The sequence below is a fragment of the Dermacentor andersoni genome, chromosome 1, assembly GCF_023375885.2.
Source record: "Dermacentor andersoni chromosome 1, qqDerAnde1_hic_scaffold, whole genome shotgun sequence".
In the NCBI taxonomy this organism is placed as follows: Eukaryota; Metazoa; Arthropoda; class Arachnida; order Ixodida; family Ixodidae; genus Dermacentor; species Dermacentor andersoni.
The window spans coordinates 49,000,649-49,014,857 of NC_092814.1; the positions used below are offsets into that span (position 1 = coordinate 49,000,649).

At 44.2% G+C, this 14,209-nt stretch overlaps 1 protein-coding gene across 1 annotated transcript in view; it reads right to left on the reverse strand.

The window, feature by feature from the left end:
• Positions 1–3,041: 3,041 nt before the first annotated feature.
• LOC126545548 (oxytocin-neurophysin 1-like) overlaps positions 3,042–14,209 on the reverse strand; it is a 55,036-nt gene continuing 43,868 nt past the window's right edge. Inside the window, exon 4 of the mRNA XM_050193465.3 lies at positions 3,042–3,229. Coding sequence (XP_050049422.1) covers positions 3,132–3,229 — 98 coding nt within the window. The 3' untranslated portion in view covers positions 3,042–3,131. The remainder of the gene's footprint in view (positions 3,230–14,209) is intronic.

A 14,209-nucleotide genomic window follows, 5' to 3' on the forward strand; every position in this document is an offset into this window, starting at 1 on the left:
CTCCGAAAAGGATGGCGGCTTGATGGCCATTATCTTCCCACTCGCTCAATATTTGGGCTGGTTGGAGATGACGTAATCAAACGCTCGCTTGGGAAGGATAGCACGCGTCTTCTCTATCCCTGCCGTAGCTGCGAACTACTGTGCTCGGCTGACGCTTACGCGGCCCGCGAGTCGTATCTGATTGTTGCTAATCATTGGTGGGTGCAATGATAAAGGGCGAGCAGGGATGGCTGCTAACTTCATGCGCGCCGTACTCCTTCCCGGGCTGTCGTTCCGCGTCCCTAGTGTTGCAGATCAAGTAGTCTGAGAGCGGCAATTGGAGATGTCGCTCACTGAGACCGTTTTGTAGTGAACATGAAAATAGGCACATGATGATGATGAATCTAATTTGCGGAGTTGCGGTGAATCGCGCGGCTGTATACGAACCCGTTCGCACCCGCTGCCAGTGTTCTTCATAATGCCAGCGTTGTGACAGCGACTGCTCGTGGTCATCCAGTGAGATATTTACAGGGTTACACGGTCCGTGCACTATGCTTGTTATTTTAATTAGTAAGCGAATGTTTCTCACAATATATATGGCCGATATAACTAACGTGTATAGTCATGTAAGGACCGTACTTTTTTGTGGCGATCTTGACGAGCCTTACGTGGGACAGGGCCATTTGACCTATTTTTGTTTGCCACTACTAGTACGAAATCCGCCGTAAACCTCCGCGATCGCCTCCTTGCCGTTTAGTAGCGACGCTCGAAATAACGCTGCGCGCAAAATTTCGCTGTTGAGCGTGATCAGAACCAGCGCACCGAACGCGATTGCTTCTCGGTTGGATTTTTTTTTTTTTAATATTGGCTGTCAAGTTGGGGGTGGGGCCATTACATGGGTGCGGCCCATACGCGGATTTGTAGGGTAAGAATTTGCCTTCGTGTAATTGTTTTATACTTCGCTATCACTAATAGTGCGTCGCCTGCCCGGCGAAACTGCAGCCTCTTTTCCTTTTTTTTTTCTGGGAGTCATAGTATAAGCGTTGATGCGCATGACTGCTATTAAATCTGTTTTCTAGTGAATCCGGTTTGGTCTCGTTTCAGGTATTGAGTGAATTATATATATATATATATATATATATATATATATATATATACGACCTCTACGTGCAAGTGGCTATGTTTCCATCCCTAATAAATGTAAAATATTAGTTTTTTTTTCATGAGTCTTTAGCATTGCCTACACATGTCACTCACGTGCATTTCACCCGCCGTTGGTAAAATACACTGCCGAAGGAGTCACTGAAGTCTGCAGGTTTTTCTTTTCTTTTCTTTTTTCGAGATCAAAAAAGCACGCAAAGCAATTTGAAGCGAGGTGAACATACAGCAACATATACCGGCATAGGCTATGCATACCATTAGAAATAATTGTTAGTTGGCTACCTCTTCCCTTGAAAAAAATATAACAAACGTTGTCCTTCGTATATATTTAAACATATTGTCTTTGTGCCTGGTGTTCACACTGTAAATAAAAAAAAAAGTGTTGGTTACAAAATACGGATGAGGTAGCCGGCGCTGATGCTTCTAATACGTATGTCCTCTCAATGTCAGGATTTGCAGACATAAAGCGAAAGTATGCATAAAAGCTGTGCACGTCCACAGCGACATTGATGCAGTAAGCTTTTAGCCACAGTAAGATGCCAAGGGAAGAGGTAGAGGCAACTAAAAAGGAACCTCAAATGATGTAGGTAACAGAACTCTGGTAATGACACTTAATGGGCTGTCGGAGGGTGAGTGGGGGGGGGGGGGGGGGGGCGTAGTCTTTGGCGCCGCCGGGGGTGGGGCTCTGCCCGTCCTGAAAAACTAAAAACTTCGGAGGGTGCTCGGGTCCCGGATCCTCCCCGTAGTCGGCGCCTATGATGAGCGGAGCTCTGTCTGCGGCTGCTGTGAATCGCGCCCACGCGTCACCCACGCGCTGCCTCTCGCCACCTCCCAATTAGCGAGGCAGTCGCGCCGCACTTCGCTCCGTTTGCAACGTGCCGCACGAGACAGATTGTCCGTGCCAGCCAATGTATCGTGAAATGAAAACACGTATAGTGCTGAGCTCAAATTTCTCATTAGGGAGTATCGTACTCGTCGGTGAACTTTTTTAACTTAACAGGCATTGGCCTAAAATGATTACATCCATCAAATATTTCCGACAAGAGAGATTGAATTCTGTAATACGGCGAATATACAAAATCTGTCAAGGTAACGTAGGCGTGACGTCTTATCTACAAATTATCTGATAGCGTCGTGCGCTTTTCTTGATGATTAATTGGCATAGTCGCGCGAGGTGCGCCGCCAACGAGCTTGCTGTATATCCTTGTCTACAGGACTTGTCATGGCTTAAAGAAACTTGTGGAGGCTTCGCTGCTAGTGGTCAAGTTCGATGGTTAAGCTGCACGCTGTTGTAGTCTGCATCGTGATTTGACTTCCTTGAAGTCGCACGCTCGCAATTCACGCTGCGTCAAATGGCCACGCTGGCAATAAACTGAAAGCAGTAAATTACACTGTGAACGTTTCCGAATGCTATAAAATTACACCCTGCTACTTACAAACACTGCACTATACTGTAGGCCCACGGTTTATGAGCGGCATTAAAAGAAGAGAAAGACGGAAGCGCAAATTGAATCTTCTTTTTTTTTGTCTGCATTTGTTTGGAGATAATTCCAAATGATTCAGATAAACTTCGTCTTCACCAGGCACCAGAAGCCGGTTCTCAGAACCAGCTATAAGCCCCTTCGGCCGCTTTGTCTCTCCGTCACTTTGTCTGGTCAGTGACGACGCATGTGCACCCTACGACATGCCTTGTCACATGTCAAGGCAGGCGCTGTCGTTGCGAAGCAAGCTCTGGCAGTCCTACATATACATCAATGGCGGTGGCATCGAATCGAATTCGGCGCACACTATAGGGCGAAGCGTTTGCCGTTCGATCGCAACCGTGCCGGTCGCCACTCTAGCTTGCATTTCGCATCGTGGGATCGCAGCATACAACTCGTTTTCATTCAAGCGAAAGCAACGACGTGGGAAAGTGAACTTTTATTTTTTCGAGCATTTCGTTCGATCCGCCGAGTTCTGCTGTGGGCTCCGGTCAGCCGCGGGTCGGTTGGTTACCTCCGGGATACGCCGTACTCCAGCATGTCGACGCTCGTTCCGAACTGGTCGGTGCTTGCGTCGTTTGAGCAAGACTCGTCTCTCCTGCAGCCGTCTGCGCAAAGCAACACAGGTCCGTGGTCTGAGCTATGAATTGCCTTCGCGAAATGCCGCTGCACATGAAGCGAAGTGTCCGTATATATGACAGCTGGCGCTGATGTTAATTGTATATTTCCTCTGCAAATTTTAATAACATCGACGATGCTTTCAAACTTAACGAAAGACGCCCGAAACATCTAAACCTGAGCGATATGTGGCGCCGGTAACAATTAAAATATAAGACTACGTGCGTTTGAAACGTTATACCGAGTTTGCAATGCGCAACATTGCACCTTAATAAATTATTAGCAGCAGTCTATGTTTTACGCATATGTGTGAGGCTTATGCTGTAGTTCTGAACATTTGGTATATACAAAATATCTAGGTACCTAGGGTTCTCTGTATACTATCGAAACGCACACACTTCAGTTCAAACACTGTCAATTAATGAATACATTGTTGCGTTATCAGGAAAAAAAGGCTAGGAAGGAAAGTAAGACCTGCTGCTGTTTTCCTACTTTTCTCCCTAAGCTTCTTTTTCCTGCTAGCGCAACCAAGTATTCATCAGATCCCAATAAGTTCTGTTATTTATTAATTTTCTTCTGCATGCGATGCACAGCTGCGTATATTGGTATCTCAATATGTAGGTCACTCTATACGCTAAGAAATTTCTTACGAAGACGTTAATATCATTTTTATCCAGCAGACTCGTTGGTCGATGCCCGATACGTATTTTGTTTATAGTTAAAATAGTAGTTTGTCCGGTCCTCTTAATTCCGCCAACGACATTCGTACTGCTTAATGTATTGGCCACTCGAGAAGAGTAATAGAAACGTTACTGATCTTCAGACCCCAAAAGCACGTAGAAGCACAGCATTGAAGAGAACGCTATTGGTGTTTGCCACTCAAAATCGAAGGCGATGGATTATTGTCTCGGCGTTGCATAAGACTTGCAAATGAATCCCTTACTCCATTATATTCTACGTGAAACGAATTGCTTCGCTGCAACGCCACCAGTGCACCTCCCCAGTCTACCCGCCGTGGTTGCGCACTGGCTATATGACGTTCCGCGCCGAGCATGAGGTTACGGGTTCGATTACCAAAAGCGGCAGAAGCATTCCAATGGGGGCCAACAGTTCTTCCAAGGTTCAGCCTGCACTACACGTTTGGCGAAAATGATACGCATTTCATATTCCCACCTGGAGTGTAACATGACCACTGCCTAAGAGGGACACTTTTGTTGATCTTTTTCTCTGGAATTGCCAACGAGTGGCAAGAAGATGGTGAGAGACTCAAAACAGCGACTTACGTTGACAACGCAAGCGCTCATTTGCTAGGTCAGATTGCCAGGTGCGTTGCCATTAGCAACATCGTCTAGTTATGCTGTCAGGTCTTATGGAAAGAAGTAACCGAATCTGCTTTCGAAACAATAATAGCGTCCCAGAAAAGCATTGCTATAAGCAGATGGCAAAAGCAAGAACAGGCACATATAGGCACATATAGGCACAAACAAAGGACAGAAATAGGCATCTATGGGCACTATATATACAGCCAGTGCCAAACCACTACTTAACTCATGCATCAAAAGTGTTAGTCCCTGGCGTGCGACAACAAATATACATTTGCCTATAATCCGGCCTCTGTACTTATGAGCAAATACGTTGACGTGCTAGAATGGAGCCATGTAAATGTCATTTTTTTTTCGTCACGCTAACACAATTGTTTCTGCGTGCAATGTTTTCAGAATACCACAAACAAATATCTCAAGTTTTGTTTTGTTTCGTTTCGCTTTTTTTTTTTTTTTTACCAGCCCAACGGGACCTTTTCCCAACAACATGTTGACCTTTGTGCGTGTCTTGCACGCGGGCTGGTACACTCAGAAGAGACATACACGTGTCACAGTGACCTGCCATACCTGCCACAGTGACCTCCCCCCCCCCCCCCCCCCCAACCTTCCGGCGAGAATGCAGCCAGAGAAATATATTATTTCGCAGCGAAGGCTCCGCGCGTGGTCGTGGGTGGCAGAGCTTCCCATTGCAACCACAACTCTTTTTTTTTTTTTTTTTTACCTCTCCACTTTAAATACAACCCCGTCTGAATGCGTTTTGCCATCTGTTGCGGGGCTGGGAACGGCTGCCAAGTGTTGCAAGCGAGGAATGGCTGTGCATGACGACGAAGTGTGCTCATAAAAGAGCGCTGCAATAAGCACGACGCGATCACGTGAGAAGTGCACGACTGCAGCTGCGTGTCCGGCATGCAGAAGCGAACGCAGGAACACGTACCACGAGTTAATCTAGTTATTCTTTTTCTTTTTTGAGCGCTAAGTCTTTTGTGCCTCTACTGCGTTTTGCGTAACAGCAGTTTGGCACTAGACTGGAAGCTACGCGGCGTGCCTAGGTGTTTCAGGCGGCGCATCAGAAAGTTATGCAGATTATAATAACATTATTTCTTTGCTCTACTTGTTTCTTCTTTAGCAGCGATTACAGCACATGCAGTAGTTTCACAGCGGCATCATAACCCAGTTCATTGTTACATTTTCTAGCAGATATGAAATGAAATCATATATTTTAATTAAGCTTTAGTTTCCTAAACCGAAAGCCGAGAAATATCGTGCGCACTCAAAGCCATCTCGTCAGTAAATATGGAAGCGTTCGTTTCCCGCTTTGTTCACCAGGAAATCTTTGCGAGAGGCCACAAACTTCCAGCAATAAAACGCCACTTTTTTTTTTATTTCACAGTGCTTTTTTTTTTCATACTGCTAAGTGTTATGCATGAAAATTTTTTTGTATTGTTAAACGGTAACTGTGCGTTAACCTTACATGTACACGCCGTTTATGCTTCCGCGTTCGTTGCAGTGTACTTTTGCGAAACTGTATTACTTCTGTTGACTTTGTAGTCAAGATGGCCTGGAACTTTGTCGCGCTTCGTGCCGTTTACCTTAGCATCATCTTTAATCAAATAAGGAGAAAAATAATCAACGGTTCCTTTTTTTTTCATTTTGATTGTTCATTGGCCCACTTCGGACAACGCCATTCGCCATCGAAAACGCGATTTTACCACATGTACAAGTTGTTTTCTATCCGAGCGGCCAAAGGAAGAGCAGTATTGCGTTGTTAAATGTGTCTGGTTATTTATTACGCTTCTACTTATTGCAATACAAAACCTGCCCAAATGTGACCAATTTTATTGCTTGAATACCTGTATTTCAGCCGTACTGGCGCTGCTATTCCCTTTAAGTTGTACGTGCTGTTATGCGTATGCTGGGATGTAGTATGTATATGCTGTTGCAGAAACTACTCTTAGAGGTTTGGAGGAACCGCGATTAATTGGAGGCTACATCTAGGAGGGCTTAAACAGGACAGAATAAAACCCAATTGTAGTGAGCAAATCTGAGCGACAGGCACAATCGTGGGGAAGAACGTAATTCTAGAAATGGTGGTGGGGGTGGTGGTGAATTGTAGCAACAGTCGGGTTTAGCCTGGCGAACAAGGCCGGCAGTTGCTCCGCCCGAGCGTCTCGCACAATACCGCTTACTTGTGGACAGGCAACAATTGCAGACAAGCAAACCGAGAATTTGCGCATTGTATGCATAGAAATAACAAATAGATCGCTGACCATGCGGAAATTATATTGCTAGGAGATGTGTATGCCCACAATGAAGACCTGGACGCACACGCAGACTATAACGGTATACACGTGCTTCCTAGCTGGTGGTCGCTCGCAACCGCATTGAGCCGTCTCGAGGACCGGATGATTTCAGAGCAAACAATCCTGGAGTGCCGGCCTAAACGGTCGTCAAACCAAAAGTCGGTAAACTAGCTACTGATGTTTCTAAGCTCAAATGGGCCAGCTATTAGAGAGACTAGAAAATTGCAGCGCGGCTGGCCGCTCGAGGCACTTTGCGTGTATTCGCGGGCTTCTTTCACGCTCGGGAAAAACTTTTATGTATATAGCACGCCTTGAGCAGCAAAAAGATGTATCGGGAGTTTTTTTTTTTTATGTCGCTCTACAATTTTCTCATTGACACTTTTAATCTAATTATAATATTTGAGAAGTTGATTAATTAATGAAGACTAATTGTCTAATTAGGTGAAATGAAAAAAAAAATTTTCTTTGAGTATCTGCAAGCGACGGCAAGCAACATTACCTTGGTTCTCTGCAGCTACGTGGCATTCGCATATTTTTAAACTCTCGCTAAAGTTAGGTGGGACACCCTGTATATTAACCAAAAAGACCGCTGGAAGATCAGCATTGGATGTGCATGGAAAAACCGCAAATGAAGCAGTACAGAGAGACATGGGCTGCAGGCGTCCTTGTAACTGTGGAATACTCAGGGCAAAGTACACTGTGAACAAAAATATGAACAAACGTATATGGGCGACTAGGCTATTTAGGTGGCTGTATAGAAGGAAAACGTTGACTTACAGCGGAGGAAGAGGACCAGGAAACTAAGCATCAAGCAGCTAACACGGGGATAGCGGTAAAGAAAATGGCGTTGAACATAAGATCGGTGAAGCAGAAACACTAGAATTGATAGGCGCAATCCATTGCGCCTATCAATTCTAGGAATACAGCCATGGAACTATATCGAACAGCGAAGAATGAAGTCAAAAGGAAAACGCTTCATGAGTTATCATAAACTTATATGACAATTGATGTTCCAAGCAAGACCAGGGAGTCTGAGAACGCGGAATAATAGGAGAACCCTTTCTGACAAAAGCCGCTTCGTGCATAGCAGGTAGAAATGGTGGAGAAACCGTTTAGCACATTACGTTAGAATGTCACGGTATCCATTCAGTGACAACTGTGGACTGAGTTAGCCGGTCTGAGGATTTTGGTTATAAGGACAACGGCTGGAAGATTGTTGAGGGAGAACGTGCAATCACGGACAAGCGTGGCTCGTTGCGGTGACAATCACGTCTGCAAGGTCCGGTGTACGCCGCGAGAACAGTAGCAAGTTGTAACTGGAACCCGCGCACTCTTCTCCTCGAAGGAGCCCCTTCGGCAGCGAGACGGATGACGTCACTCGCGATAGCGCTTCCGTTTCACCCGCATTACGCGTAGCGCACAAATAGCCAGCAGCAGTGAGAACAACTCTGGGAATTGAGACGCAGAGTACGGCGAACTGCCTGTGGAAATGTGCCGTGCAGCAAGAAAAGTAAAAAAAAAAAGAAAGCAAATGCGGCAGAAGGCAGGAGAGCGACTTCACTTGCGAGTACGAATTGAAGGAACGGAGAGAGCGTCAGCTGCGGGGAGCGTAGGCCGCCTCATCGCATAATGAACTCTCAACATTTCATTTGCGTTATATCAGCCACTACTGAACCCCCCCCCCCCCCCCGCTTCCTCCATTTCTTCTTTTTTTTTAATTCTTGTGGTGGAATGTTTCGTGGAGGGCTCTTCACAATTTCTAGCGTATAATAAAATTTTCGATGGTGCCTGGTGAGGGGCCTTATGTGTGGTATATTAAGATACACGATTAAAAGCAATTGTGCGTGTTGGCGGCGTCTTCTGCACTTCGAAGAGTATAGATTGCGCTGAAATTTACGACAATAAGATTTATATAGCGTAATATACAAAGCCACAAGAACGTCTGAATCCACAAGCACGAAGCTCAGGCAAATCCATGTACTTCCCATCATTCTCATGGTGGTACAACGACTGCAGCGCCAGAGTTCCCTCTAGTAATTATTGTAAGAAACTCTATGGGCGCCGCCATCTATGGGAGTTTCCTAAGCGGCGCTGTGCTGTCATGGGAGTGACGGTATATCTATAGTGCCTATAGTATATGTGTCTGCGAGGCTTGTGTTGGCTGGTGTTGTAAGAGGCTTCATCGAAAACGTGAATATGGCTACAAAAATAACGCGTTCTTTAAGTAAAATCGTAATAAAATGTTTCCATTAACTCATATTACATCTTCCAGTGAAGTTTACTCACCTACCATGCATAACCAAGCTAAGGAAAACAAGAACAGACGACTAACTGCTCCAAAGCAGGCTCGAGTGTTGTTGTCTGTCCTCCAACTTTAGCGGCCCGCTGATACTGTTTGCGTTTTACATAAATTTACATGCAATAACAAGTTCTCCTAATTAAACAAAACATGCTTTTGTGTAATAATAAAACTAAAACAACTTTTTACGTGCAGGTTTAGTAGAAAATGAATCATTGTGACAGACGGAACGGTGCTTGCCAGGTGCGTCTTCAAAGTGTCCTGGCTCTCCGAGAACGACGCCAATCCGAAGTCACAATATACCGGCATTCCCATGCATACGACAGCGCAGCAATGCCAAATTTCTCTCTAGGTAATATAGCGAGAAACTCTATGGTCCACAAGTTCAAGGTGTCCAAGTGTACGTCAACTTTGACGCCTCAATTAGGTGCCGCCGCAATAAACACAACGTGGACTCGCTGAATCTGCAGCTGTACAGCCTGGGAGAGGAAGCGGTGGAGTTACAAAGTGTTAGATGGGAGGAGAGAAGAGCACGACCACTCGTTTCATAACTACAAGCAGAAGAACGTGCCTCTGTCATCATCTTGATGCGTAATTAGCCCCACATTGCGTTGGCATAACTTGGCATGAAGGGTGACGTAAAGGCGATAACTACGCTTGCATTGATTTCCATCGCTGTTCGGGAAGTCGAAGGTCGTCTTTAATGAGGCACTAAAGAGCAACACGAAGCCAGGCTAAACTGGTATTCATTACAGCGGAGCTGTTATACGTTAGGTTCTGGCGTTTTGTGTGCGCAGGCAAAAAAGATGCCGGCCACCCAAGAGCTAAAAGAGCTAAAGCTTAAAGCGAAAGCGTATTGCAGGGTGTGTCCCAGCTGTGTTTAATCGCGAGAAGGGTCAAAGCGTATTGTGATAAAAAAAAATATCGTAATAGATAAAGTTAAACCGGAACAGACACTGTTTAGTATGGATTGCGGTTTGACGTCCCGGGCTCTATAGGCAAACCACGTAAGCTTATCTCAGTTCCCTTCCACCCGTTCCCTTCCACCCGCACGCATTCCTCGCCGCGTGCGGTGAGGACTGCGCATGAACAGCGCGCCTACGAAGAACACCGTCGTGAGCAGAAGCGGGAATGTGCGCGGCGACGGCGGGCGGCACGTAATACGGACGAAGATCGTGCCGCAAACGCCAAGCGTACGCACCTTTGTTCGGATCACCCCTACCGACTCCACTTCCATCGTAATTGTGGGTGATTTCAACATAGACGTGTCTCGACCAGACGGAAAGTGGTTCCTGACGTTTATTTTGGAAAGGTTCGGCATTCCGTGTTACACAAACATCACTGTGCCCGCTACTCGTCATCGGTCGTGAATAGACCTCACATTGGCCAAGAACCTTTCCAGTGTCGCCACAGAGCCACTGGCCGTACATCATACCGACCATAAAGCAAAAGTCACCTTGGCGAGCAAATAATGAATAAAAGAAAGCAAACAAAAGAAGGTTAAAAATAAAAAGAAGCATTGAGTATGCAATTTAATAAAACAACAACAAAAATCGTGATAGAAAGGAAATTCATCCTCGTTGTGTCTTATTTTAAATCAACCTATTTATTATCAACATATTTATCACCATATATACAACTCGGTTGTTCATCCGCCTTCGCACAGTGGAATGGCTATTTATTTATTTTTGAATTTATTTATTTATTTATTTATTTATTTATTTATTTATTTATTTTAAATTCTCCAGTACTCTCATGACCCATAGGTCATTTGAGAGAGGAGTGGGATGAAATTATATAATTGCAACTCACTTTCTTAAAGTTAGTGCTCTCGGTGATAGCAGCGGGCTGGGTTCAGGTAAGGACAGACTAAGGGGTGTCCCGACTATGTTAGTTTCCAGCGAAATTTTTATATGAGGTGGGAAGATGTCTCTGTAGAAAGAGATCAACCTTCGTTTTGCGAAACTTAGCTCGGATTTCTCGAAAATAATCTTGGTTCACTAAAGTTACAAAAGGGTGTTTATCGATGCAGATTTTACAAATTCGAAGGCCTATTACTCTAAAATTAACGCATTTTACCACACCAAAATTTTTCGGTAAATCTGCGCCACTTATAATATTGGTCCACGGGAAGTTAAATTTATGTAGCCTACAGTATGTGTTTCAAAAATTGTCAAACTTTTTTTTTTAGCAAGTACCTCTGATGACCACGAGATCAGGGTTTTTTAGGGGGGGGGGGGGGGGGGGGTGAGGGGCATTTTAGCTAAGGATGCGAAGCTGAAAAATATTTCTGACAAATCTTCGAAAGATTTCCCTCAAAATAAAGAAAGAAGTATACAACTACATCACGTATTTATTTCGTTATAAAATCCCCAAAATGCCAAAATGTCAATAATGGCGAAAATTAGAACACTTTAGAGATGTTTTAAAAAAAAGACATCGCCGATTCTTATTAAATTTTTTTACAATATCCACCTACGTGTGCTAAATATAGTACTGCAAAACATGTGGCATTATTTATTTTAAGTGAGAAAACTGAGCCTATTTTAAGACCCAGGTATGGTCATCCCTACGACGTGTCTCATTCCAATAATAAGATAAGAATCCCACTCATGTTAAATTCTGAACTAATTCGTTTTGTTGTAGTAAAAGGAGAGTGACGCAGATTGTATCATTTTTGCTTCGTTTTAGCCGTCAAATAGGTTGATCTTGTTTCAGGACGCCTGCATCCGTATTCCTACCACGGTGTGTTGAGGTAGCAAGCACGCGATAGAGCGTACAGCAAGTTTCTAAAGACTAACTTTTTTAAATGGGCGGCCACTGCATCGCACATGTGTGTTAGTTGGGTGTAAATTGGAGCGTGATCCTCAATGTGCGCATGTGCGGAGTCGTGTCGGACGTCGTCGCTAGTCAGGGCTGTAGTTCCATGTCGACTTCCTTGATGATACAACGCAAGTGAAGGTGCTAATTTGCGCGCTTTGTCAATGGTATGATCGCACCTCATGCGGGAGTACCGTGGACCAATTTTCCGCTAAGCCGAAGTGAGAAACAATGGAACCCTTTTCACAAAACTGCTTTCTTTTTTCGTGTATGGCATTTGCTTGCGTGCGCCTTATGTTGTTATGAGGGATCCATTTCATGGTCACATTTTGAAACTCCTTCAGGAATGCTAAAGACATCATATTCTCAGTTAATTAGGATTTCTTGTGTGTGCAAAAAAGAAAATGTGATGGTGAACTAGTCGCAGTTCCGCGGTGTGCGAGGATCTTTATGCCTAATATAAAAACTTAAGTGAAAATGAAAAAATATTCGGGCCCGTTCGGCGACTGTCCTCATCTGAACATACCCAGATGGCTCACCCACTGCAGTGGCGTCATCGCGATTTCCCTCTAGGCTGCTGCATTGTTCGTGTACACGGGGAGCATTTCAGATAGCAAATGCAATTAGAGATCAATGCCATAAATAGGTTCCCCAGACTAGTCTAAAAAATCTTGCTGTACGCGCACTCACGTGCTTGCTACTTCAACGTACCGTAGTAGGAATACGGATGCAGGAGCCCTGAAACCTCAAGCTCAACTCATTTCATCGCTAAAATTAAGCAAGAAACACATAATGTGAGTCACTCGTCTTTACTACAGCAAAAATAATGAGTTCAGAATTAAATATGAGTACGACTTTTATTTTATTATTAGACCGAGACTCATCGTACGGATGACCATCCGTAGGTCTTAAAATAGTCTCGATTTTCTCCCTTAACATAAAATAATGCAACATATTATTGCAGTACTATATTTAACAATCCTGTGTGGGCATTGTATAAAATTTTCATAAAAATGGACGATGTCTATTTTTTTTTAATAGGCCTCCAAAATGCTTCATTTTTTGTTTTTGCTATTATTTCAATTTTGTCATTTTGGGGATTTTATAACGAAATAAATACGTGGCGTAGTTGCATACTTCTTTCTTTTTAGCAACGAGAAAACTTCTGAAGATTTGTCAGAAATATTTTTCCAGCTTCACCGCCTTAGTTATATTGGCCCCAAAAAAGCCCCTGATTTCGGGGTCAGACAGAGGCAGTTGCGCAAGAACCAAAGTTTGGCAATTTTTCGAGAACATACTGAGAGTCACATAAATTTAACTTCCCGTGAACCAATATTACTAGTGGTGCAGACTTACCGGGAAAATTTTGGTGGTGTACAATGCGTTAATTTTAGAGTAATAGGCCTTCGAATTTGTAAAATCTGCAAGTCGTTAAAATGCCCTTTTGTACCTTTAGCGTACTAAGATTTTTTCCGAGAAATTCGTGCTAAGTTTCGCAAAATGAAGGTTGATTCATTTCGACAGAGACGTCTTCCCACCTCATATAAAAATTTCACTGGGAACTGAAAGTAGCCTGGACCCCTTTAGTCTGTCCTTACCTGAACACACCCAGTGATGGAGGCAGGGAGATGGTTCCATTTCGCACTGGTGCGCGGGATGAAGGCGTTGAGGTAAGCATTCGAGGGGCAAGTCGGCACATCGACCTTAACCTGATGGTCAACGCGTGATAAAATACAAGATGTACGAAGTACAAGAGCATGGTTAAGAGCATGGTTAGTGTAAAGAACCTTATTCAAATGGCATAGATGGGTATTCTTGATCCGCAATACAAGGTCAGTTAAACCAAGGGTTTATTTCATAATTGAGACGCTAGCAAGACTAGAATAATTGGTCAAAATGAAACGGGCGACGTAGTTCTGAATGGACTCATGAATGTTCTTTAGGAAAGAGTGTACGGCGTCTCATACATGGAACATGCATATTTCACTGTAGGCTGTATTTGTACTTTGTATAAGGATAGCTTCACTGGAATAGTGGCAGGTGAGAAATTGCATCGTAACAGCCCCAGAATGCAATTAGTGTTGTGAGATATCAACTACACGTGCAAATTAAGGCGTCTGTCCTGTCACGTCTTCTGCACTTCTGCCGTTAAACCGCTCGTACCTTTACGATACAAGAAAGACTTTCCGTAATGTGAGTAGGAAGCTATTTATGGCTTCGAGCCATCCC